Source organism: Ursus americanus, chromosome 21 (genome assembly GCF_024610735.1).
Source record: "Ursus americanus isolate L20-20 chromosome 21, mUrsAme1.1.p, whole genome shotgun sequence".
Classification (NCBI taxonomy): Eukaryota; Metazoa; Chordata; class Mammalia; order Carnivora; family Ursidae; genus Ursus; species Ursus americanus.
In genome coordinates, this window is record NC_142147.1 from 1,712,138 (window position 1) to 1,738,983 (window position 26,846).

A 26,846-nucleotide genomic window follows, 5' to 3' on the forward strand; every position below is an offset into this window, starting at 1 on the left:
AGAGAGCAGACAGTAGGAAAATCACCCTCTGCTTACCGGAGTCCAAGGGGAACAGGCCCGGGATGCTAAGGCCCCCCGTGTTGGGCAGGAGCCTCCGGAGGTCCTCTGGTTTCTCCATCTTGGTCAAGCAGATGTGGGGGGCCCTCCGCAGTCGTCCACAAAGGCTGGAGCGATGGTGCTCGCAGGGTCCCTGCGCACAGAGAAATCGGAACGACGCTTGTAAGTAGATCCTCGAATTTCCCCAGATGTGGTCTGACATTTGGCTAATTCTGTAGCATCTTCCAAAATGGGAGGCAGTGAGACCACACTGCTTGGGGTCAGGTTTCCACCCTGTTTCTTGTCCTGCGGGTGACCTTGGCAATTCCCTCAACCTCAGCTCCATGGGGCCATCAGGAGGGTGAGATCCTCAGAGAAGACAGGTAGCAAGTCCTCCCCAAGAGGAGCTGTTGTTAGGAACACCCAACCCCGCTCCAACCCTCCTGGCCAAGAACGTGTTCGGCAAACCTGCCATAAACAGGTCACGCAACCAGCTCTGTCCAAAGACTGCCCCCGGTCCGCCGCACCCTGGCATCACCCGTCCTTAACGCGCTGTCACCTTGGACTCCTGCCTCTCTCTTTCTGGGTCTCAGATTTTCCCTCTGTCCAAAAAGGAAAAACAAAACAAAACAAAAAGCCTGGCTGTAAGGTCACTTCTGAAGGTCACTTCTGATTTTCATTTCTGAAATACCTGCACTCCCCAGGGTTGGCCAGTTGGAAGAGCCCGGTCTTCAGAGCCAGTGACTCCTGAGTGTGGGCACTTGGGAAAAGTAACTCTTGTCAGAGGGGAGAGCAGGGCTGGCAGCGTCACGGAGCCCCAGTCTCCACACCTGGAAAAGGGGAGGACTACACGCTGCACGGGGCTGCATAAAGACAGACGACAGGTGTGGAAAGCCTGCCACACCCCAAGCTCTCAGTGAACATGACGGACTCTTACTCAGAGTGGGTCCCGGACTGGCAGCAGCATTGGCCCTGGGAGCTGGCTAAAAATGCAAAACCTTGTGCCCACCCTAGACCCACCTGTCAATTTCAAACCCTACAGAAAGGCCATCCCTCAAGTGCCGCCTCCAACCCCAATTCCCAGAGGCCACTGCCATGTCTAGTTGAGAGCTTAGCCTTCTGGTACGTTCCTCCATGCTCGGAGAAGGTGTCTACACATTCACAAGACTTCTCAAAAAAATAAGAAGTGACCCCACTGCACATGTTGGTCTGTACCTTGGCTTTCTCTAGTCTCTGCTGGACACATCTTCACAATTGCCCCTCGGCACCTATCCCCCCTTTTATACTTGGTACAACCGTGAAGAGCGTCAGACCACGTAGACTGGAATCCAGACTGTGTGTCCCCTGGCAAGTCTCTCAACCTCTCTGAGCCCCAGTCACATCGCCTGTCAGAGGTGGGTAATCACAGTACTTCACTTGAAATCAGGTCAGGAATGGAAAGGCCCAGAACAGCGTCTGGCACCTTGCAGACGCTCGCCACATGCAAAGTGATGCTGTTGTCACCTTGGGCCGTCATGTGGGTGTCCTTGGTTGTCCTTGTCTAACCATTACCCTGCTGGGGGACGTTAGATGGTACCCAGTTTTTAACTATTACCAACCACATTCTCACACATCCTCATACACGTGTGTAGGACCGCGTGATATTTTCGCCAAACACCAAAATCCACGCACGCCCTGGTCTCCCGGCTACTTTCAGGGGGACCGAGGGCTCAGTGCTTGCTTCAGAGTTCCACAGTGCACAGAATATATTCTGCAAACCGGGGAGCCTGGAGCTGCCTGAGACATTATGCCTCCAGTCTAGCGTTGGTCTTTGGCAGCACATTCCCCTTGGGGGAAAAAGAAAGTTTGTTCCTAAAATAGTGGTCCCCCTTTCCCCATGGGGGATCCGCTCCGGGACCCCCAGCAGGTGCAGAAAAGCACGCAGGGCGTCGAACTTATACAGACCATTCTCTCCTATGCACGCACACCTACAGCAAGTTTAATTTACAAGCGAGGCGCAGGACAAGCTGAAAACACAACTTACAACAAAACACAACAACCGTAACATGGACTGTAGTCGCGTTAGGGAACCACGGCCTCTCTCAAAATACCTTACCCACCTTCCGGCGAGGGCGCGAGATGATAAAACGCCCACGTGGCGACAGGAAGTGGGGTGAATGACGGAGGTACCGAGCCTGGCGTTAGGCTCTCAGGGAGCCGACAGCGACCCGACCACGTGGGGGGCCGCCGGTGAGTCACCGAAACTGCAGACGGCGACGCTGCGGGAAAGCGGGGGCCTTCTGTATGGCTGAAAATCACAGGTGGCTTGAAAGCGAGAGAACTCACAGCGCTGCAGAAGGTTCCGGAATCATTCCAGGGGGGCACTCTCCAGCCCTGCTACGGATGGCGTGTGCCCCTCCCTGAGCCTGACTGGCGGCATCCACGCCGGCCATGACACCTGGCCCCCACGGGAGCTTTAGGCTGCGACCACTGATGCCACACGTGAGGGCCTGTGGGTCCTGCGTCCGCCAGGAGGCTGCGCGGCGCGTCCCCATCTGTCCCCGCGGCCGCGTCCTTCCCTGCCTGCGGGCGGGTGCTCAGCCCACGGAAGGAGCGCCATACATGCTGGTCGGGGGATGAGAAGAGGGTAATACTCTACTTTGGTTACGTCCCATCGGGCCGGCGTTGGTCAGGGCTAGACGACTCTGCGGCTCCCGTAAGCGCCGGAGCCGCCTCGGGTGCAGCAGCCCCGCCGCGGCGCTCGCAGTGTGAGCAACGCCATTTTACTTGGGGGCAGGGACGGCGCTCCAGGCGGCCCCTCCGCGCAGCTCCGCACACGGAACCTAAAAGCACGCCGTCCTCGGCTCCGGGTGCCTCTGTCCGTCTCCGCGAGACGAGGGCCGCCTCTGCGACATCCAGCCGCTGGGAGCTCCACGTGCAGCCCTGGGCCACGCCCGCCTGCCCGCAGGGGCTTCGGGGAGAGAACCGACCATGGAGGACGCCGGCTGCGGGTACAACACGGAATTAGGGCGGGAGGAAGCCGGGACAAAAGTGCGGCAATTACGCTGGCCCCGAGGTGCTGTCGTCCGTTAGTCCACGCGGAGAAGGAGAAGGCCGGCGGGAGCACGGGATGCGCCTGCAGACCATCATGAGGCACCGTTCCAGGCACTGGGGGTGGCCTGCAGGACAGGTGGCCGCGTCTCTGCCTGGTGGCCGGCCACGGACTTCCTGTGACCACACCGTGACAATGACCACGGATCTAACCACATCAGTGCAGCGCCGGAGAGTCCGTGTTGGCGGCTGGAGCGACGGCCCCGCCCGCATGGGCAGACCTGCCGGGCAACCTGGTGCCCCCTGGGTCCGTGTGCGGCCAGTTTCCAGAGGGCGGTCTCCTCTGGGGGCTCGTCTGCGAGGGTCGCTGCCTCCCCGAGGCCCTAGTAACTCGCACGCCTCAGGGACGGCCTCCTCTTCCTTCTCTCTGCCCCAGTGCACCCCCTCTGCAAGGGCCCCGTCTCCGCGCCGGGGGGCACCCGGCAGTCCCCCATCAACATCCGCTGGAGGGACAGCGTCTACGACCCGCAGCTGAAGCCTCTCAGGGTCTCCTACGCCGCGGCCAGCTGCCTGCACGTTTGGAACACCGGCTACTTCTTCCAGGTGGAATTCGACGACTCGGCTGAGGGGTCAGGTGAGCCCAGGCTGGCGGGGTGGTGGGGAGCAGGGACCTTTCTCTTCCCCTGTCACAGCCCGAGAGCGGGGCTGCGCTGGGCAGGGCAGGGGCCCAGGGCTTTGCTAACACGTGGTGTTTAGGGGGCAAGGAATAGAGGTGTCTTGGTGTTGCAGGGCCGGGAGGTGGTCCTCATCTTCAGGACTGTAATGCCCGCCACTGATATTCACACTTCACTGGTTCACTGGACATTCCAGGGTCTGGTCAGCAAGAAACAAGAGGCCCGTAGAGACGTACATGTATGGCGCGTCACAGAGAAGAGCAGAGCCGGTGGGGGGAGAGGAGGTGGACGTGGGGCCTGAAGGCCGAGGAAGAAGGAAATTGTGCCGACGACGGGGCAGGGCGTCCAGAGCCTGGTACCCTTGCTGGCCCTTACGCCATGGACGCCCAGCTGCTGGGAGGGGAAAGGCGGGAGGAGCACAGGGTGCAGCAGGGACCGAGCAGGAGGCTGGCTGCCCTGATGGTGGGGGACGGCTGGGGTGGGCAGGCAGGGAAGCCGTGAGGGTGTCCCCGGGGGGTCTCAGCACCCTGCCAAGTGCTCAGCACCCTGCCCTCAGAGGCTCACCGGGACGCTCGCTGGGTTTGGGACAGAGGCTCCGTCGGGTCTGGGAAGGCCTTTACATCCTGGCTGCTGCTGGGTCCTGTCTGGCGTCCTTCGGCACCTGCCGGTATCCCATGAGCCCTGTTTGTGCCGAGTGTCTGTCTTCCTTCTGGGAGAGGGGATCGCTGGCCACAACAGCGGACAGTGTCTCCGTGACCAGCCCCCGACGATAACCTTAGGCACCGAATGTCTTCTGGGCGTCCCCGGGGGACATCACCTCACGCGTGTCGTCACGGTCGTTGCTGGGGGGGACTCCGCCTGTCCTGTGTGACTGCATGGAGAGGGCTCTGCAGGCGGGCGCCTGGCATCCTCCGGACGGCGCTGTGTGCGCCCTTTCCCTTTGCAGATTCGCTCTGTCATCACTGTGATAATCTCAGCTGCGCGTATGGCTGTGTGTGGAGGCCTGGGAGTCTTCCCAGGGAGTCTTCGAACCTGGGGACCCCCGTCCCGTCCCCTTCGGCAAGCCCAGTTACCAGACTCTGTCACGGCTGGAGAGCAGGGCGCCCACCTCAAAGGCTGTCGGGGGAGGAAGCGGGAGCAGCCCAGGGAAGCACTCGGCCTCGCACAGCGCCGCACGGACCAGCTCCAAGATGGGCTGCGGTCACCCGCTCTGGCTGCGTCCTGCGTGGTCAACGGCACAGTGGAGCGGGAACTCGCCTTCAGGCCTGTGCTCGTGCCCGGCACGGAGGCAGACGTGGAGTCTCCGAACACACGCCCCCAGGCGGTTGACCTGAGTCCACCATCAGGGGAGGGTCCGCCCCGGCCTGCGTCCTGGCTTCCCCACGAGCCCTGTGCTGGGACTCCCAGCAAAGTGTCCTCGAGATTCTGTGTCGCCCAGCCTGGGAGACACCTGAGCCGGTACAGCTCCCGCTCCGGGCACCCTGAGCCACGTGCAGGCCGCGGGCCAGCCTTCCCGGGGGAGGGGCTGGATAGAGAGCAGAGGCCTAGCCGCCAGGGCCCCCCTCTGATGGACAGGAGGGTAGGGAGGAGCCCGCCTTCCTGGGCAGCTGTGTGTGTGCCCAGAGCTGCTCACAGTGACCCGCAGCGACGCTTCGCACACGGGGCTCACTGAGCACCAGGGACCACAAGGCCAACTCTGGCCAACATCTTACAGAGGAACTTCCTGGAAGGATGAGACGGGCTGAGGGAGAGGAGGGCGAGCTGCTCGCCCAGATCCAGGAACGCACGGGAGCCGGCCCGGGACAGAGACGCACGCACCTATCTCCTCAGCGTGCCAGCTTGCCTTCTGCCGCTGTCGGGCTGTTCCGAGTTCAGGTTCCCAAGGAGCAAACTAAAATTGGATTTTCAGGTTTTACGTTTTGTATCATTTTTTAAATTTTTATGCAGCATCTTTCAAAGCTCCAACAAAGAACCAGAGCTCCTGGGGCGCCTGGGCGGCTCCGTCGGTGGAGCGTCCAGCTCTCGATTGCAGCTCAGGTCGTGATCTCAGGGTTGTGGGATCGAGCCCCCTGCTCTGGGCTCCCCGGCTCCGTGCTCAGCAGCTCGTCTCCTGGGGATCCTCCCTCTCCCTCTGACCCTCCCCCACCACACTCTCTCAAAAAAAAAAAAGAAGAAGAAGAAGAAGAAGAATAGCTCCTGAACTTTTAATTGCTGGGTGAACAGTTATGGGAATATACGAATAATTTTGAGAAAAACAGATGTGGTTGGGGATGAGTTACTAAGAGTCCATGCTCTTCCTGCACGATTGTTACATGTAGCTATGGGTCTTACTGACATCTATAGAACAGATTTATTTTCCTTTAAGTCATAAAATAGGAAAAGCTGCAAAGGTTACGTCGGACTTCCGTACGTATATGGTTAAGGGACATTCGACAGAATCATTCACGTTCCCCGGGGAAAGCGCGGCAGCCACCCGCCCTCGGTCAGGGGAGCCGCCGGCATGCTGACCGACACCCTCACCGTGACCAAGACCAGGAGCATTGGCGCCAGAACGCTCCAGGAAGTGGTGGTCCCCGGGGACCCATGATGACCCTGAGGTTCAAGCCTCGTTCCTGCGAGTGGCAAGTCCACGTCCTGTCGCCACATCTGCCCTTCGCTGGCCCTTCTCCTTGTCTATGCTTCGTCGCACACAGTCGAGCGCTCCTTGCCGCAACTGTGTGAGACGGGTGTGAGCTCCCATTTCACAGATCAAGAAAAATGAGGCTCAGAGAGATTCACGGCCAGAGGTCACAGAGCCCTCACGACGGGACTCTCTGCCCTCCGAAGAGGGGAATTTTAGGAGCGTGAACCTCTGTGGAAAAAATCTACACCCATCATCTGCAGAGATGAGGCGTGAAGCCCTAGGCGCTGACCCCGCGTAAAGGGAGGAAAGTGTTAGCACATGGGGAGAACATTCTGGGCTTATGGTCAGGTCCCCAGAGGGCCAGCAGCCTGCTCAGGGTCCTAGCCAAGCCCATGTCCAGTGAGTGCACCCCAGTGGGAGGGCCAGTGGTCAGTGGGGTCAGCCTGGGACACCCATCCGTCAGCCAGCAGCGAGAAGCCCACGCCCGGCTGTCCTGACAGGTGGAGCGGGGACGCATCTGTGGGTCTTCGAGGGTGAAGATGTTGCTATGATGTCGTAAGGGCGTCTTACATGTGTGTCTTGGACTCCGGATGTTCCTGTGTCCTATGGGAGATCGGGGTCAGATTTGAGGCTGGTAAACGAGGCAATTACAGATCATAATTATTCCTAGAACCACAAATCAAAGCCTCCTTTTGATTAAGAATGTCAACCTCTTGAATTCTCAGCCAGAGCATTACTCACAGAACTGGGCACGGCCAGTCTAAGCAGCCCCCTCTGCTTCGGGGGTCGGTCCAGGGGTGGGCCTCGCGTCAGATCACTGAGCGCCAGGATTCTCCTGGGAGGTGTCAGAAGAGAATCCCTTCCTGCCTGCGTTGTGCCTCGCTCAGCTGCAAGCGGGGCCCCTGGTCTTCAGGGAAGAGCAGAGCCAAGAGGTGGAGAAAAACTGAGGCCTGAAGCCATCGTTGGAGCTTCTAAACGCAGCTGTGCCTGAGGCCAAACCAGCCTCTGGACCAATAAATCTCTCTTTTTTGCTTAGGTCAGTTTGAGGAATGATTCTGTCCCTGTTTCCAAGAGCCCTAATCCAGAAGGCCAAAAAACGTGGCTGCGTTGGGAGAGAAGAAATGGAAGGGATACACACGTAGCCGATCGGCAGCCTCGTCCTTGTGCTTTCTGCCCAAATTCAATGCAGCAGCGGTCTGCGAGGCCCAGGGTGGAGGGACCCCGCGCCGGAGCCCCAGAGGCAGGCAGTCCCAGCTTGGTGATTGAAGACGCCAGGTCCATCCTCCCACGTGGGCCTGGCCCTTCCGAGACTGGCTCGACGAAAGCTGGTAAATGTTTGGCGACTGGCCTTCCAGGACTTGGGGGAGCGACAGGAAACCATTTATAGCGTTTGCTACTTTCCCTGGTGTAAATACTCCCACCGAGCGGGCTTCAAGCTCCCAGGGCAGACACTGATCCCAAGTGAGGCGTCCTCTGTACTGGGCAAGACTTCTTCTTGGCTGGCATGTGGCAGAAACTCAACTCAGGCTGGCTGAAGCAAAGAGGAGGGAAACGTACTGGCTCCGATCCTGAGACATCCAGGCTGTGGCGGGGGCAGGTGGCGGAAGGACCCCTGGAGGAACGGAAGGAACGAAACGGGAGCTGGGAGGGATCTGAATCCTCCCCATGGGCTCTGCTTTCCCCTGGGGGAGTCATCCCAGGCCGGGGATCCCCAAGGGGAGCAAAGATGGCGCCTGTGGCTCCGGTTCTCGTTCCAAGTGAGCAGCTCAAAGAGACGGCGCCTCTGCCCCCACTGTCGCGGCTCGGCCCCGGACCTGGTCCTCAAAGCGCAGTGTGGCTGCTGGAGCCCATCACTGTGTGTGAGGACGAGCCGGCCCTTCAGCCAGGTGCTGTGCCCAGACCTGAGGGTGGTCGGGGCTGGGAGGCACACTCCGCACTCTCGCCCCTGGGCCTGACGTGCTTGCTGTTGACCCCCAGCTGACTGCGGCCCACCCCGGACTCAGGTGGCTTTCAGAGTTCAAGACTTCTGCACCCTGATGCAGCCAGGCCTGTGTGTTGACCTGGTCCTGACCCCCACTTTTTGGCTTCTCCACCACCTTCTCAAACTGGTTCAAAGGGACCCACCCCCCGCCCGCCCCGCCCGGCCACAGACTGAAAGAATTATCTGGGTGTCTCTCACTGGCCATATAAATTACTAGATAATTCCCCCTGTGGCTCGTGTCCACACAGGCCAATCTGGTTTTACTTTACTTGTCATTCTCCCAAAAACCCAGTTTCCTCTCTGCCTCTCTCCTACTCGACTTCACAGGCCCCATGCCCCCAACCCCAGCCCGATTCCCAGCCTCTCCCCCGGCCCCGTTTCTACGTCTTCTGTCTTCGCTCACCTCCACTGGAAATTGGGGACTGCCAGGAGCAAAGGAAATTTAAAAAGCAGCTGCCCAACTCAAGCCCATTTGCAGTAAGAACTGGGAATAAGGAGACACGCCCATAACCCCAGAACACCCCTGGGCAGACGGCAAGGAAGCGCCTCGCGAGCAGGAAAGGAAGTGAGCGGAAAGGTAGTCGTGCAGAAGTAATGATGCAGAGGCTGGGACGGCTCAGGTCGGGTTACTCCAGCAGGTGACTGCCAGAAACTCAGAGCAAAACACAACCAGGAGCCCGACACATTTTCCGTCCGCGTGGAAGGTTCCAGCAGTGTTTCCAGCGGGTGAGGGATATGAGTGCTTAGAGATTAGCGCCAGCCAGCCAGCCAGCTATGATGAATAACAGAGGTGGAGACAGCGGGGCATTCCAAGGAATGTGAGAGACTGACGCTGAAGGCCAGGGAAGAGGGGGCTGGCGCAGGGGCGGCAGGGGATGGAGCGAGAGAGGAAACCGGGAAAGGCAGCCCCCACCATTAGGCACCCTTCCCCACACACACATCGCCTCACCTGCGAAGCCCCCTTGCCCCAGCCCTTCAGGGTGATCCTCCCCTAAGGGGTGACAGCGCCCACCTGTTCTGCCAAACGGCACTCGGCACTCGGCACTCAGAGGCCGCAGGGAGGTCCCCTAGAGGAGACGGCTGTTCTGGGACCCGGACTCGCCCTGTGGCCAGGAGTGATCGTCACTCCTGCTGCTGGACGTGGTTGGCAAATCTGCGTGCTGAGTGGGGTACGGGTTTTATCTCATTCGATCCTCGCAATTACCCCAAGACACAGAAAATATGCCCACTCACTGACAGGGGACACCCTTATCCGATATTCAGCCGAGGGCCGTTTCCAAGTCCTGTGCCCGGCTCCTGGCTGTCCACAGAAAAGGAGCTGGAGATCTGCAGCCTTGCAGGTGTAGAGCCTGACGCCAGGGAGCTGAGGTGCCCTGTCCCTGTCCCCACCCTGTCCACCAGTGTAGGGGAGTGCAGGGGGCAGACGGCAGAGGGCAAAACACCTCTGTCCTACATGCTGGACCCAGCTCCCGTGGAGGCCAGGGCCCTGCACAGCGCCTCTGCACTGAGGCCAGTTACTCCTGACGGTGCAGGTGCAGGGCAGGGCGAGGGTCCCACTCTGGGGCAGAGAAAGAGAGGGAGGGAGGGAGGGGTATGGAGAGGGAAGGGGGAGAGAGGGAGAGAGAGGAAGGGAAGGGGAGAGAGAGGGAGGGAGGGAGGGGGAGGGAGGGAGGGAGGGAGGGAGGGGGAGGGAGGGAAGAGGAAAGAGAGGGAGGGAGAGGGAGGGAAGGGGAGGGAAGGAGAGGGAGAGAAGGGGGAGGGAGAGGGAGAAGGACAGGGAGGGAGGGAGGAGGGAGGGAGGGAGAGAGAGGGAGGGAAGGAGAAGGAGGGAAGGAGAGGTAGGGGAGAGGAAGAAGGACAGGAAGGGAGGGGGGAGGGAGAGAAGGGTGTGAGGTGTGTCATCAGCTCTAGCAAGTCACCTAAACTCTGACTCTCAGTCTCCTCCTCTGAAAGGGAAGGTCTGACCAGCTCGGGAGGCTTAAAGAGGGTCCTGGGACGCGTTCAGCACACTGTGAGCTGAATGGACGCTGGGGCAATAGCATCCGCCTTCATTGGACCTAAAAGGATCACGGGGAGGCTCCGGCCATGTGCTCTTCCGACAGTGTCCACTAGAGGGAGCACGGAGAGGGCAGAGAAGCAGGTGCCCCCACGCTGAGTCTCCCAAGTTTTCTGACCACCCAGGACTCCATGTGTTTGCGTGACCCCCACTCAACGGGCTGAGGGAGAAAGGCCCCCTCCTGACCTGTGGGCAGCCCCCAGAGGGTCACTCCCTTGCAGGGACAGTAATGGGCAAATGAGGGGTCAGGCACTAAAACCTCGGGCACTTGTGCTCCTTCCCATATCAAGTGGATTTTAAGTCACTTGTAAAGTGGGGCCAATGACAGCCTTTTATCCCCTAAGTGACATTGGTCACCACCCCCCAGTGCCAAGAGAGCCCACCTGGCCCCGGTTCCCCAGAGCAGAAGTCCGTGAGCCTTCAACACGACGATCAGCGCCCAGCACACATCGCGTGAGGTCCAAAGAGGTTTGCTCCTGCAGTGGAGACAGACCTGCAGACCCGCGTGACCGTGAAGTCTGCCGACGTCACTTCCATCAGCTGGGGACCTGCAGGTGCCCACCAGACAAGCTGACTCGAGCCGCTGGAGCCCAAACGGAGCTGCCGGGAACAATCCACAGGCTCCCTCCTGGAAAGGCAGGCTGGAGATGGGGCTGGGGACCGCTCACGGACATGGCAGCAGAAATGCTTTGCCATCTCTCCGTCCCCGGCGTCATCCCACTTAGGACCCACGTCCCAGGAGACCCTTCCACCTGCGGCGGCATTGGGCCAGGTGCCTGCAGGGAGGCATGAACGGAGGGGTGGAGGGCACTCCAGGAAGGGGGTCCCATGCAGACACAAGCTGTGGCAATGCTGGCTCATGCCGCTTTCTCGGCGAAGTCTCAGTAAACATTCTGTGCGTGGGGGACGCGTTAGGTCCTGAAACACACTCCCTGCTCGCCAGCAGATCTCAAGTCCGGACTCACACGAAGAGGTAAAGTGAAAGGTAACGGAAACAAGGCTGGTGAACGCCAGCCCGCCGCCCATCCCCACCCTCCCCAGCCCCACTCATCTGGCTGGCCCCCTGCCCGTGACCCTGCTGGGCCCTCGGGAGCGGCGCCCGAAGGAGGGTCTACTAACCACAGCGTGTAGAGCACAACGGGAGACTGTCTACGCCAGGGACAGGTGGGGAGCAGAGACCCGTGGGGAGTGGGGAGGAAGAGGAGAGACTGGCGAGGGGCCACGGCGGGGCCTTGGGAAGATGAATGTTAGGACCTTCTGAAGGAGATGCTAAATGGACTCGCGGAACGCACTCAGGAGAGCCCGCCACAGACACGGTTAATCTCTGGGCCTTGCGAGTGGATGAGCCCGGGCAACGAACTTCTTTGGCCTCCCCGATACCCCAGCTGTACCTGGGTTCTGATCCATGGTGGCAGACGCAGCCCAGAGGGGGGCTCCCGTCCACACATGGAGCAGACTCCGGGGTCGGGCCAGGGCAGCTGGGCAATCACACAGTTGATGCACCTTGCGTGACCCGTCCACTTTCGAAGACTGGAACATTCCGTCTGTCAACAGGAGCTCCCCTACTGGGCCACGGCGGGCACCTGCCCGGGTGCCCTGCATGACCTTCCATCCGTGCTGTCCATCACGGTGGCCTGCTCTCTCTCCCTCCCACCCTCGCCACTTCCTGTCGCTTAGTGTGGGTCCCGCGGAGCACCCCACCGCGCCCACCCTGACTGCTCACGCTCACCACCTGTGTGCCGGCCGCCTGTCCCTCTGAGCCCAAGCTCCAAGAGGGCAGGATGCCTCGGTCCCCTTCCCTCTCCATCTCGATGCGCGGTAGACGGTGTGGCGCATCATAGGAGCTCCCTGAATATTCGCTGAGTGCATGAATGACTTTTCTTCTTTGGCACTGCGGTGGCCAGCCGCGCCCCCTCTCACGGACACTCTGCAGATGCCCTCGGTGTCTGTGTGTGTGGGTCCTACCCGGGCAGTCATCACGGCAGCTTCAGGTCTCTGCAGAGCTCTGCTTTGACGGCAATGACGGCGATAATTTTAGGAAGCACGATATCGCCAGGAACAGTAACAGAAAGCTAGTCGCTAGCGGAGTCCCTTCTGGGTCCCGGGGGCCGCGCGCGCCCAGGAGAGGCTTAGAGACGTAAGGACAGCCGTGCAAAGGGGAGCGACATGAGATCAGTGAGTCCAAGTCGGTCTGGCTTGAAAACTGAAGCCAGTATGTGAGGATCTCAGAGCGAAACTACCAGAGAGTGGGGGTGCTGGGGGCAGCTCCAGCCCTGACCGCGTGCTGGCCGCCAGCTGCGGCTCCCGCCTGCTGGGAGGACGACAGAGACCTTGCTGGTGTGGGTAACACACGGAAGCCCTTGTCCCCGCGCGTCACAGCTGCGGGACGGTAGCGAGGTCCCGGGGTTCACCAAGGACAGGCTGGTACTTGGCGATGTTGTGTTATTAGCAGTCTTAACTAATCAGAGCATCTCAAACTTCTCTTGTATGTGTTTTAAGCCTTAAAGCAACCGTGCCCTGCCAAAAGCCTGCTTCTCTTGCTGAAAGCAGTGAGCTTACAAATAGACAGCTATCACCAGCGACTCCATGCAAGCAGACACCACGGTAACAGGACAGCAGATTTCGGCGTGGAGTCTGCTTCCTCGGGGTGTTTGCCGGGTCTGGCCGCCCTCCACGCACCTGCTCAGGGAGACTGCTGGGTGAGAGACACCCACCCTCCTGGCGCCCGGGTCTGGGGGTTGGGGCCTGGCTAGCAGAAGGCCCCCTTCTCCTGAATCAGGCTTGCCCTTTTAAACTGTTGTATTAAAGAGAACCGCCCTGACACCACCGTCATTATGAAAAGTCACCTTGAGGTTGTTTGATCCGGGGCTGCAGCCTTAAGTTGAGTTCCTAACTTTCCCAGCAGGAAAGGCTGCTGAGTTTGACGGGGGGCTGGACCTCCAAGCAGGCCTGGGATGGGGTCGCCGGGTGACCGGGTGACCAAGGGCATTCTTGAGTGTAGAAGCTCTGCTTTCTGCCCTTTCCGTCTTCCTGTGGGGAGCTCAAGGCTGAAAGGGACACCACGCCTGCACCTGCACCGGCCAACCCCGTGTGTCTCCACCTACCTGCCCCAGGGCACCATTCCAGCCCAGCCCAGGCTATAAACCAGCCTCCTTCCTCCTGATTTACCCTCCTAGAAAACTCAGGTTTTGCTTATCTCCTTGTCTGTGTTTCTGTGTTTGCATAAGATAAGGCTGGGGGGTGCTGCAGCCTTCTGGGGTGAGGGGGGGGGTGTTAGGAGCTCCCTCCGTCCCCACTGATCCTGTCCTTCCTTTACGGAGGACCAGATGTCACACTGAAAGAGACACATGTCTTGGAGGCTGAACGGGAACATTCTTTTCTGAGGTGGTCCAGAGCCCCAGGGTTCCAAAGAATGGCCTTCCATGCTCGTCCTCTTGTGGAAGCCCACGGACAGGAGTCCGGCTGGCGGGAGGCTGCATTGGCAGAGAATTCTGGGGGCAGCTTCATGTTGGGGAGAGCATGGGGCCGGGTCCGTGGGCTCCAGTCCTGTGCAGAGGTTGACCTTGGAAAAGTCTCCTGACCTTGCAGCTCTCCACCTGCAAAGGAAGGAGTGGTGGCCCCTCCCGTCCTGCGGTTTCCCATCCCTGACTCCGCTGTTGGCAGGGCCAGAGAGCCTCTACAAGGGCATTTTTGGCGGGGTTCTGGCAGACATCCAGCTAGGGGTGGATTTATGCCTCATACAGTTGGTATCATTCTTCTGGAGACCTTGTCTGTGCCTACACAGGAAAGCTGCTCAGACCAGGGGCACACTCACCCCTCAGCCTTGCCTCTTGGTCACGAATGGGTGCCTTTTGGTGGCACGAGGTCTCTGGTTGGCCGGCGCTACGAAGCCCCTTTGCACAGCTGGTAGAAGGTGCCAGGCGGGAGGAAGCACAAAGATTTCCACTGCCCGGGTTCATGGTCCTGTGATTTCCTGAGATTGTGTTTTCTGCTTGGAAGGATAAAGTGGGAAAGGTGTGGGTTTTGGTGTCAGGTCTGGGCTCAAATCCCAGCTCCCACTGCTGGGATTACCAGCAGCCTGCCCACCCTCACCTGGGAAGTTACAAGGCAACACAAAACTACAGAGGCCAGTGGGTTCACATGTCACCTCTCCTCCAGGGAAAAAAACCATCCCCCTTTGTCATTCGAGCCTCAGAAAATCTCCATTAAAGCCTGTAATTTGAACCGCTGGGAGGCTTTCACGCCTCGGAGCTGTGGCCACTGGTAGATTGAGGCTTTGGGACTTAGGATGTTTTTATACACTTCTCTCTGTGTGTTTTTAAAAATTAAAATATAATTCACGTGTGTGTGCTCAGGGGAAGTAGATTACCTCACAAAACCGTAGAACTCTATAACCAGACGAGAACCTAGCAAGGTTCTCGACCCACAACCCTCATTTTCTAGTGAAGGAAGACTATGAGGAGCTCTGTGAGCTGGTCGAGGGCAGAACCGTCAACTGAGTCTGTTTTCGACTTTACCGCTCAGCTCTTTCTGCTCCTTATACTTTTTACGGTGAAAGCAGAACCGAAAACACCACCAGCCAGTGGCCTCTGACGTTGTCCATAGCATCGGTCACACAGAGGAGCTGATGTGGGCTTGGCCACCCCTGGGATCTGCAGGGGGCCTCCTGACCTGCCCCCGCCCCCAGCCCAGCAGCCGTGTGCTCACTTCAGTTAAAAGCAAGATGCACCACAGTGACCATTCTACCCGTAGCAGTACTGACGGAAATCTGTTAGCAAAGTGCACTTGGAACTAGGCCAGCCTGGCGCACGGGATTCTCAGCCCTCGCCCTGGACTTGGGACGGTGCCCTTAGTGCCACTGTTCAGAGCCAGGCCCCCTGATAGACACTCCTGTCTGCTAACAGCTCTCGGGTAGGCCATGCCGGGTACCCAGGGTGACTTAGAAAAGAGTCGACCAGTAAAACCTGGTCATAGAGTGAGACCACGCGGGGCAGGGGCTGCATGCCGGTCGGTGCTGATGGAGAAGGTAGCGGGCTGTTTCCCAGACTCCTTTACGTGAACATGTCGCTCACTACACATTAGTTTATGGAATTCTTTGGTGGTAGAATTTAAGCTGCCATTTTTTTCATTCAAAAGACATCATTTTTTTAAAATTAAAGGAAAGTCTGGAAACCCTCTAGGACTGGCATGCATCTCAGCCGCGGTTCTCTCTGCCGTCCTGCTGCGCAGAAGGGGATGCGGTCCCTGCCGCCACCTGGTGGCAGCGCTGACCTCTGCATGCGCCCCCGCCAGCCGGCCCCAGGGATGGAGGTGGACAGACAAGGTCCCACCTCTCATGAGACCCACCTTTCCGTTTGTCCTTGCAGCGGGACGTCAATCTCTCAAGAGGAAACTGTGTGGCCTCCGTGTAGATAGACGCCGTCACAGCAAAACCCAGTCCAACAACTAGACGAGCTAACGCATGTGTTCCGCTGGTTTCGTTTTCCAGGGATTAGCGGTGGCCCCTTGGAAAACCACTACAGGCTAAAGCAGTGCCACTTCCACTGGGGAGCAGCGAACGAGCGGGGCTCCGAGCACACGGTGGACGACCGCGTGTACCCAGCAGAGGTTGGTAGACGCCGTCCTAGCAGCAGCTGTGTGGCTGCTTTCCACACCCCAGGCTCGCGTGGAGGGTGACCCGCCAGCCTGGTGCCCAGAAGGGGCGCGTTCCTGGGACACGGGACTCACTGGCTCAAACCGGAGCAGGGGATCGCCCTACCCATTCACTCACAAAGCTGTCCTAAGGCCACTAAGAACCTCAGTGGCTCTGTGGCTCGCCAAGGTCAGCAGTGGGGATTCAAGAGCCGCTGGCTCCGCCACGTGCCTGCTACTGGTCGACGACGGACTAGAAGCTTCCTGTCCTTCAGGCACCTGGGGCCTTCTACGGAGATCCTAAAATCCTCACAACAGAGATCGTCTTCTTGAAACGACGAGACATTTGCATCATTCCAGAATGGGAATCTGTAGAGAAAAGCGGTCGGACAAATGTGAGGAGCTGGTTTTGCAGCTATGCTGGGGCAGTAAGTGGTGCCTTACAGACTTCCCCCGATATGTTGTTATGAAATTTTCCCAAGATACACATAAAAACCTGGAAGAACCCTTCAGTGAGACCCCGCGAGGCTGCCACCCCAGATCCGATGCTAACAGTTTGCCATATTCGCTTTACCAGGCCTCTGTCCACCCACCTGTCCCTCCGTCCACCCACCGACCGACCCCCTGACCTCCTGATGCATTTCAAGTCATGGACTACTTTTGTTTTAACTTTTCTATTGTTATGGAAGTAACGCTACCGTTACAATAGAACTAGGATCCGGTCAAACTGAAACATGAAAGCTGTAATCTCGCACCCAGAGCTGGCGTCTGGGGAGGGTTTATAAACAGAGGTTACATCCATCGTTGTAAGCACGCAATCTTTACAACAGACCCAAAGACGAAGGAGTGGGGCTTGTCATATGCTCCTTCCCACTCAGCCGTGTCCCTTCTGTCTTGGTTACTGTGTGTCTGCACGTGGTTTCTCTCGAGCAGATGCTTTAACAGAAGAGGCTGCAAGACGGGAGCTCAGGCCCGCCGGCGTCTCCCCCAGTCAGCCGAGCAGGGGCAGCTGGGCCCATTCTGGCCATGCCTCTGGCCCATACAGGAGCGTCTGTTTCCTGTGGGGGTTTGGAAGGCAAATCCGGTTCAAAGGTGGGGTCCCTGAAGGAAGCAGCCTGCAGTTGTTGGGGCCTTGGGCCCAGTGTCTTGATTTCTTGGCGACTGCACTGGGACAGCGGGTGGGGGATTCCAGGGGAGTCATGCATGGGCTGGGAGAGGCCAGGCCACCCTCGCTGGCCCCAGAGCCCGTGGCTGGGAGCGCTGGGGTTCATGGGGAGTGAGGTGCCACCTGGAGCACATGTGGACCCCGCACCCTTGGCAGAAGGCCCCCCCAGCCCTGCAACCCAGCAGCTGCACGGGGAGGGTCTTGTTGACCATAACAGGCTGGAGGGCTTTCTGGACTGTCGGTGTGGATTTGGGGCTTGGGTCGCCATTCAGAAAGGCCTCTAGCACAGGTCATCCTGTAGAAGGACCTATGTGTGGACACCCAGGCCCCTTCTTGGGTCTGGGCCAAGCTCAGCCTCGGCGGGACCATGAGCCCTCATCCCACGGAACCCAAGCCAGGCCCCGCCACCTGGCCCCTTATTTAAATCCTTGTCAGCTGGCCAATCCTGATGCCGAGTTTGGGCTCGGGAAAACCCAAAGAGGGACGCGAAATAGGGACATAGATGAGGTGCAAAGGAGAATGACAGACGTAGGGGGAAATGCAGTTTGGACGGCATACTCACGTTAAAAATTGTGTGTTGTCTATCTGAAATTCAAATTTAACTGACCATCCCATGGCTGACCTGGCAACCTCGCTCAAGTTCCCGAGAGAGAGCACGCCATCCCTCCACCAACCCCTACTTCACACCGTGAAGCCGAGCCTCCTTTCCTCCTGCTGGAAGTGCCAGGCCCTTACTTTCTGTGGTTCTCCCTGCGTTTGGGAGCCCCAAGCTGGGCTGCGGTAAACCTAGCAATGGCTGCCGGGTCCGGCCGGGGAAGGAGGAGCCGCGCGGTATGTCTGCCGCATCGTGACCAACGTAATTCCTTTCTCCTCTCTTTCAGCTGCATTTAGTTCACTGGAATTCGGTGAAATACCGGAGTTACAAAGAAGCCCTCACGGGGGAGAACGGCGTGGCCGTGATAGGCGTGTTTTTAAAGGTAATCTTGCCCGGGCACGGCTCTCCCGGCAGGGCGGGTGAACCACGGTCCGCGGAGCGTGGGGTGGGCTCGCCCTCCCGCCTGCTGCCGTCTCACACCAGCCTTTCCCGTCTGTGCCGTGCAGCTGGGGGCCCATCACGAGGCGCTGCACAAGCTGGTGGAAGTCTTGCCGGAAATAAAGCATAAGGTAGGCGGCTGCGTGGCTTGAAACCAGCACAGCCAGAGAAGCTCGTCTGCTTAGATTAACGACTCGTTTGCAAGGACAGGAGATCAGCTGGGTGGAAGGGTATGGCTGAGGGGCTCTGAGTCCCGTACCAGGGCTGGGGCTCTCTGGGGCTGATTCCAGCACGTCGCCAGCTAGTTCACTCTCTGACGTCCGTGGTCCCTGTTCCCCGTGGACCCCTCCCTCCTCAGTAGAGTGGGGGTGCTGGACTCCATCTGAATTCCCAAAATTCAGCCGCTCAGACAGCATCTTAAGATTTTTGCCATGTGCACCTGTCATTGGTACTATTCGTTATGTAGTGTTTTCCCTTAAACTGATCAGCCTTGAAAGAATCTTCAGACTTGTCCCAGGCAATGACACCTACCAGGGATAATGTTTGTTTTTAAAACCAACTGCCATAAATACCTAACTGTCATTTAGGAGTGTCCACAGGCATGCCACCTGCCGCTCTCCTGGTGCGGGATCTCAGGGTCACCCCGTCCCGGGAGAACAGGGAGGCCGGGGGAAGGGAGAAAGCGGTGCCAGCCCGCCCACCTGCCCTCAGTGCGGGCGTCGTCCCTCAGCTCCCCTTGTGCACCTTGCTGCCCTGAACTCAGCTCAAGAAGACGGGGACAAAAACGTAGCTTTTCTCCAACAGCGGCTGAGAAAGGACTTTGGTGGACACATGGAAATTCCAAAGAATTGCAGTTTATTTGTTCAGTACCAAACAAAAGAATTCCGGGACGCGAGAAGTCCCGGTGGTCCCTGGACGGGGACGGATGGGCCCGGACCTGTCGCAACAATGGCCAGAGCGGCTCCAGATGGAAGCGGGGGCCAACCCTTCCTCAGCGGCTTCACGGGGTCTGTTTGATGTGTGCGGTGTGTTCCCCTTGATGTTGACCTCGGGGCCGGCCCCGGGGGGACCAAGACCAGATCACCCCCTGCTGCCCCGTCCTCCGGCTCAGGAACTTCACAAGGTCAAGGTGCTGGGAGCATCCTCTTCCTCGCTGGTCTGCGGCCAGAGTAAACCGAGGTTGTTTCCCCGTGCGTCCGCCTCCCACACGGCACGGCCTCCACCTCTCGGTGGGAAGGGAAGGACCTGGCCACGAGGGGCTGTTGACTCTGGGTCTGTTTTCCTTCCACGGAAGCCCTGGAGTGCGTCTGGCCACCCCAGGGCCGTCTGGGAAAGCCACACGGGAGAAGGGGTGTCAGCGAGGGTGACAGAGGTGGCTGCCGGGGCCTCGCTCCTGGGCCCGATGCTCCCCCTCGGCCTCGGCTCCCTGACCTGAGAAATAAGAGTGAGAGCGTAGGAAACCAAAGTCCAGCCTGCAGGGTGGGCGTCTGTGCCTCACGGGTGGGGGGGGTGACCCAGTTAGATTCAGTGGCCCCTCTTTGAGCCCCATGCTGGGTGCCCCCAATGTCTGGAGCCATTCTTTACGTTGGCACAGTTAGACGCCATCTCCGCGGCCTACCGTCCTGTGGTTTTGACAAATGCGTGGTCGTGGACCCTCCCAACATTTTAATGGCGGGAAAGCGGTGGTGGGCACGTGGGAAGGAGGGACAGCCAGCCTTGGGGTGGAACAGACCTCCCGCAGTGTCTGGGCTCTGCCGCTAACTACGTGGCTTCAGGAAAATCGCTTCCACGCAGCCTACGTTCCTCCTAAATCAAGTACAAACACCTCTTGCATGTGGACCTGAAACCTTGCGCTAACGGCCTCGGAAGCGCCTTCGGGGCTGCAGTCTGAGGTGGAGGGGGGCGTGGATTTGTCACAGCGCCCCCCCCCCCCCCCGCGGCACTTCTTGCATTTTGTCCCAAGTGCACATGTGACCTGCTTCCTTCAAGAAATCACTGGAGCCCACAGGGTGACTGGGGTTCTGCCACGCCACCCCCCAGAGGAACCTTGAAGGTGTGACACTGAGTGACACGCTGGTCCCAAAGGCCACAGAGCATGTGATTCTGTGTAGGAAATGTCCAGGACGGCAAATCCGTGGAGACAGAAAGCAGACCGGGGGCGGGGTGGGGCGTGACGGGGGTTCTTTACCGAGGTGCTGGGTGTCCTACAGCTGACTGTGGGATGGGTGCTGGTGTCCATCCGTGAATGTCCTGAGAGCCAGAGCACCGGGAGCTTTGGACGTGTGGGTCCCCTGCTATGGGAATGTATTTCCGAACCGCTGTTTCTAAGACGTTAACGAAACGACGAGCCCCACAGGGCCCCCTGGTGCGGAGGGCAGTGGTGGCCACCGGCACTGTGAAGCGGCTCCAGTCCTTGCATCCGGCAGCTTGCCTGAGGGCTGCGCGTCTAACTGGGGGGTCGGCAGTTAGGGAACAGGGGGGCCGCCAGGGCCCCGAGCTCCTGCGTCTGAAGGCAGGGGTGCAGGGTCCGGGTGAGCAGGGAGGTCTCCTTCCCCGGGGACGAGCGTGTCCGCTCCGTGCCTGGACACCCTCCCACAGTGCCCCCCGGGCCCTGTCTGCGGCTCCGGTACCTCGGCGACGGCTAGTCTGGCTTTGCAGAGCAGTAGGGGCCACTGTCCTGGGCCTGCCAACCTGAGGGACCCCAAGAGGTCCTTCCGCCCCTGAGCAAAAGTCTGCTGGAGGGCCTTTGTCTGCACCCATTCCCTCACCCCACACTGTAGTGAGTGGCATCCCAATCGCAGCCCCAGGCCTCCTGCCCCTGCTGGTGGATTTCTTCAGGGGTCCCCTAGTCCTGGGCAGAGGCAGGGGTGTCTCTTTCTGTAGGCTCCTGCCCCCACCTCTTTACTGCTTTGGTTTCTCACTCATTCCTTCCAGCCAGGTGGCCTCTGTGTTGTTCCTCAAGCCCTTCAGGCCACACCCTGCTTCAGGGCCTTTGTACCAGCTCTGCCCACTTCCTGGAAGGAATGTTCTTTCCCCAGAAACCTGCAGGCCTCTTCCTTCACCTCCTCCAAGTCTTTGCTCAAACATCTCCTTCTCTGTGAAGCCTTGAGAACAGCCCCTCTTAACACGCCAGCCCCTACCTCCCAGCATTTCTGATCCCACTGCCCTACTTAAACTTCTTCCATCATGCTTAACATGGGGGGAGCTACTCGATGTTTTACGCACTTATTTTGTGTGTGGTCTGCTTTTCTCCCGGGAACGTGGGTAGTTTGTCCTCTCTGCTCCTGCCCCATCCCCGTGCCCAACATAGAGTCGGGGGCACAGCACGTAGTTGTGGGCGAGTGAAAGAAGGTGTGCCCCATCTGCGTCCAGGAACGCACAGAGGCAGCTTTCCCCGATCCTTTGACGAAGCCTGGAAAGTCAGTAGATGCGGATTCTGACCGCGGACACAAGCCCCCCTTGGCTGCAGCAAGGGAACTTGGGGCTCGGGGGTCGAGGACAGCGTCCAGAGAAGGAGAATCCTGGCATTAAGGTCAGGGCAGCCTGCTTTAAAGAGAACACCAGCTGTCTACAAAGTGTAGTATTTTCTGGGGCAGCCACTATGGAAAGAGTCTGATGGTTCCTCAAAGACTTAAACACAGAGTTACCGTGGGACCAGTATGTGCACTTCCGGGTATGTCCCCCGAGTAACAGAAAGCAAGGTCTTGAAGAGACATGGGTGCGTCATGTTCCCAAGAGCATTGCCCACAACAGCCCAGAGGAGAAAGCAACCCAAGCATCTGCTTTGGGACGAATGGAGAAGCCAAACTCGGTCCATCCATGCAGTGGAATATTAGGAAGGCTATTTCGACACCTGCCACGGCATGGACGGACCTGGAGGGCACCATGCGGAGTGACCAACACCCTGAGGTTCCACTCACACGAGGCCTCCGGAAGAGTCAGACCCACAGAGATGGGAAGGAGATGGGGGAGGGCGGGGCCGGGACGGGGCGGGGGGGGGGGGGAGGCGGGGAGGGGGCCTAACGGGGACAGAGTTTGCTTGGGAAGATGGGAACGTCCTGGAGACAGACAGTGCCTGTGGTCACACACGTCAACGTACTTAGAGCCACGGAACTGTACGCTTAGAAATGGTTAGGATGGTCAATTTCGTGTTATGTGTGTTCTTTTACTTACCACCGTTTCCAAAAATGTCGTGTTTTCACAGAGAAGGTGTACAAAAATGAATGACTTAGAAAGGAAACGTGTAAGCATCTGGTGGGGACCCCTGCTCTGCACAGGACGGTCACTGCTTCAAATGTGACAACCGCGGCCTCGCGGTCTTTACCCCGTGAAGGCCTCACCGCTGGGCTAGAGATGGGGCACCATCCCCTTCCTGCCGCCGCTCCCCCCCCCCCCCCCGCTGCCTGAGACCTGACGCCTGTGCTCGTGCCCTCCCAGGGTGCGCGGGCCGTCATGGGCCCCTTCCAGCCCGCCCGTCTCCTGCCCGCCTGCCGGGACTACTGGACCTACGCGGGCTCCCTCACCACGCCTCCGCTCAGCGAGTCGGTCACCTGGGTCATCCAGAAGCAGCCCATCGAAGTGGCTCGGAGCCAGGTGAGCTGCGCCTTGAACGGGGGTGGGGGGCGGGACTGAAGCCTCACGTCCCGCTCAGGGCCACCAGGATGCTGGGAGCAAGTGCGCGGGAGCTCGGAGAACCCTGACCCTCCGGCTCCGTCTGATCTCCAGCGGCTTCGAGTTCAGACACGGCAAGTCTCCCTGATGACACATGAACAAGGTCAGGGCTGGGCTCTGTCGTGTGCGTTGGGCTAAAGTCACTTTACAAGAAGAACTGGGACGTGGGTCCCCAAGATGGGACTTCAGCAGGTATTTGCAGGTGAGCAGATTAACCGAGAAAGGAGTGCCGTCCATGAATTTTGCAAAGCCATCAAGGAAGTAGGAGCACTGAAGGAAAGAGAGTCTAGACTTTGTTCCAATCCTCTGGGTGATAAAACAGTAAACAACTGAGATTGCTGAGGTTTCTCTCACGGGCTGCACTGAGTTATACGCACTGAAAATTCCAGAACGATTACCCCAGTCAGCTATTGCTACAGCCATGCTGTTCAACAAACCACCCCAAAACTCAATGGCTCCCAACAAGCACTGTTTTTCCTGCTTTGGGTCTGTGGGTTGGCTGTGGATGGCAGGGTGGTTGGGGTTTGGGTCGGGCCCAGGGTGTCTCGCGCTCCTTAGACCAGTGGCTGCCCAGAGCTGGTTTCCACGGTGCATGACAGAAATGCAAACACCAGCAGACCCCACACGCTCCCATCCCGTTGGCCACGGCACGTCCCAGTGGTGAGGTCCACGGGGCAGGGAGGAGGTGAGCGAGCACTCACAGAGCAAGCCCTAATCCCGCACACAGACTTGCACCGCAAAGTTAATGCCGGCTGTCCCAGGATTTTTCAGGGGTTCTCGCTTCCTTCTTCTTCCTGTTCTAAATAGTCTTTTCCCCCCTAAAGCAAGTAGATATTACTTGTTTACATTTTGAAATCTTAGAATATCTTTTTCTCTGGGAATGTCGAGAATGCGGAGACGGCCTATCTGTGCCGGGCCTGCTGAGTCCGGGGGTGACGGACACACAGCCCATGCGCCGCCACGGCCCCCGTCCCCGCCGGCCACGCGTTCTCTTTCAGAGGCTCCGGCCTCGCGATTCTGTGAATTCTCCTGTGCAAAAGTCAGGGAGTGACGCCGTTTGCTTTGGAGGACAGAACCATCCACTCTTCTCCCCAACCAGAACTCTTAGAGACACAAGGAGGACGACCCTGGCCAAAAAATGGCCCCTGGTGACGAGGACCCCTCAGTCACCCAGCACACACGTAGGGAGCACCCGTACATGCCTGCTACGGCAGCCGAAGCAGGTGGGAAGTGGGCAGCTGCAGGTGCAGTGATGGGGGACATCGAGGACGGTCTCCGCACGCTGCCGTCGGGCGGGGATAGAAACGCGAGCTAGTTAAGACGGGCCAAGTATTATTCAGCAGTGCAGAGCAGAAGCCCCTTCCCTGAGCGGGGGAACTGGGGAGGGGGTGCGTGCACCCCCTCGCAGGGTGGGAGCGGGAGAGAAGCTGCCGTCCTGAGTGCGCCAACAGCAGGTGCAGGGCAGGCGCGTACCGGGTGGGCTTGCTGCGCCCGAGCGCCCGGGAGCCTGTGCCCCCCATGCCGCCCACGACTCTGGGGGGGCTGCCAGCTCGCTGCGCGCGTGGTCACTCTGTAAACACAACCCCAGCTCCACGGGTCACCGAACATGGCAGCGATCCCCGCGTGGCTCCTCGGTATGTTCTGACAACAGATGACGTGATAAAATTGGACTTCCAGCTCCCTCAGCGAGAAGCGAATCAAGTGTTACTTCCTGTCGTATGTGTTTGCTCGGCTTTTACGTTACAGGCGTCCGTTAACGGTTGCCGTAGTGACTCCCAAAGTGAGTGGCTTAAGTAGACAATCTCTGTCATTATGCCCCAGAGCTGCCGAGGGTCAGGATATGGGGTGGTTCTGGCTTGGGATCGCGCGTGGCCTTGCAGTCAGATGTCCTGTGGGGCTCTGAAAGCTTGAGCCCAGCTGGAGGCTCGTCGCCAAAGCGGCTCACTCCCGTGGCCGGCAAGCTGCTGCTGGCTGTTGGCCAGGGGCCTCGGCTCCTGTTGCGGGAGCCACTTGGGTGTCCTCCCAACATGGCGGCTGGCTTCTCCGGGGAGGGATGCTGGAGGTGGCTCTTCCGACCTCGCTTGGGTGTCCCCTCCGCCACCTCGTGCTGGCCTTGCGCGGCCATCCCTGATTCAGTGTGTCGGGGCGAGAGTGGGGTGCAGAGCACGAGTGCACATGGCAGGAGGGCCGTCTGGGTGCTGGTTCACGCCGTACCTGCACCCAGCCCACTCTGGCTGCTCTCCATTGCAGCTGGCTGCCTTTCGCTCGCTCCTGTTTTCTGCACTTGGTGAAGAAGAGCGTTCGATGGTGGACAACTACCGTCCACTTCAACCCCTGATGAACCGGAAGGTCCGTTCATCCTTCCGGGCTGTGGAGGAGGGCATCTGAGAAGACGTTGCCTCTGAAACTGAAAAGAGAGAAAGAGATCATTGTTTCAGTTGCTGCGCTTCTCAGTTGCAGGGAAAAGAAACCACTTCAAAGAAGCCTCCGTAGGGTAGGGAACGGAAATGTGGGACACGAGGTATCTCAGGGCCCACGGCGGTGCCCGAGCAAGCCCCCGCCAACCGCTGACCCATGGCCACCCGCCCGGCCCCTGTTGTCCGCGCTTCCTTGTCTCAGACAGGCGGCCTCTGTTTCTCCACACACAAGGCCACCGCGTGCTTCTCAAGGGACTGGGACCCACGTGCATCTTCCCTGCCTCCGGACTCCTGGGCGTCTCAGTGTCCACAGCATCTGCTGAGACAAATGACCACAAACCGGGGGGGGCAGCTAACACGACGGGAACGTGCTGCCTCCCAGCTCTGGAGGCCAGAAGCCCAGTTTGAAGGTGTCGGCCGGGCTGGTTCCCTCTGGAGGCTCGCAGGGAACCATGGCTTCCTGGCCTGTCGCAGCCCCAGGGGCCGCCTGCGTTCCCTGGTTCCCTGGTTCCCTGGTTCCCTGGCTCGAGCGCCCCCTCCCCCCCAGCTTCACGGCCGAGGGCTTTTCCAACGTGGCCGCGCAGGACCCAGTGCCGTTTAGTTCTGGTCATTCTGGACGGTGTGTAACGGTTTCTCACGGTGGGGTTCTGGTTTTTGTTTTTTAACGGTGGTGAAACACACACCATCTTACCCATTTTCAAGTGGACGGTCCGTGGTGTTTACTGCGTTCAGAACGGTGTGCAGCCGTCTCCCCCCACCCGGCCCGAGCTCTCTTCATCCCATGGAACTGGAGGCTGTCCCCCACGCGCGCTCCCTGCCCACACCCACCCCCAGCCCTCGGCGGCCACTGTGGCCGCGTCTGTCTCCGCGATGCTGACTGTGCTAGAATAAAGCATAGTGGAACCACGTAGTGCTCGTGCTGTCGTGGCTTCTTTCACTTCGCGTCGCGTGCCCCACGTTCACCCATCTTACAGCTGTGCTACAGTGACTGACAAGGGCGTTTTTATTCCTGAAGCATCACAGATATTCCCTTCTGGTGGGAACGCAACACCACAAACCCCCCCAACATGAGCCTCCTGCCCAGCGTGCCGTGAGACACGTAAGCACGTGCGCGTTTTCGTCTTCCTTTTATCCCCCTGAAGTAAGTACATGTTACTTGTTTACCTTTTAAAATCTTAGAGTATCTTTTTCTCTGGAAATGTCAAGAATATGGAGACGGCCTGTCTGTGCTGGGCATTCGGAGTCAGGGGGTGACGGACACGCAGCATGTGTGCCGCCACGGCCTCCGTCCCCATGTGCAAAATACAGATCCACTGAGGAGCAGCCAAAAAAACCCCATTTCATTTTGGGGAGATAAAGAATAAGTAGGCTCCTTACCGTCCGCAAATAGCGTCTCGGATCAAGGAGGACGCATGATACGGATGTGGTTTGTCCTGGCAGAGATTTGCATTTTCCCCCAGTCTCCGAGCTTCCCGTGGTGTCCACAGTTTACAGTCTGGCTTTGGGCGAGTCGAGGCTCCGGCCCCCAC

The 26,846-nt window shown here is 59.0% G+C and overlaps 1 protein-coding gene across 3 annotated transcripts; it reads left to right on the plus strand.

Annotated features, from left to right (window-relative positions):
* Positions 1 to 26,227, plus strand: CA5A (carbonic anhydrase 5A). Of its 3 annotated transcripts, XM_087870388.1 has the most exons (8): positions 1 to 219; positions 3,503 to 3,700; positions 15,889 to 16,007; positions 18,078 to 18,173; positions 18,298 to 18,360; positions 22,434 to 22,472; positions 22,667 to 22,822; positions 25,151 to 26,227. In XM_087870388.1, the coding sequence occupies exons 1-8, from the start codon at positions 63 to 65 to the stop codon at positions 25,286 to 25,288; spliced, it is 966 nt and encodes a 321-aa protein (XP_087726514.1). In that variant the 5' UTR covers positions 1 to 62; the 3' UTR covers positions 25,289 to 26,227. The 3 variants fall into 3 exon arrangements, with proteins under 3 accessions (XP_087726514.1, XP_045628748.2, XP_087726515.1); XM_045772792.2 differs by lacking the exon at positions 22,434 to 22,472; XM_087870389.1 differs by lacking the exons at positions 18,298 to 18,360; positions 22,434 to 22,472.
* The last annotated feature ends 619 nt before the right edge of the window (positions 26,228 to 26,846 follow it).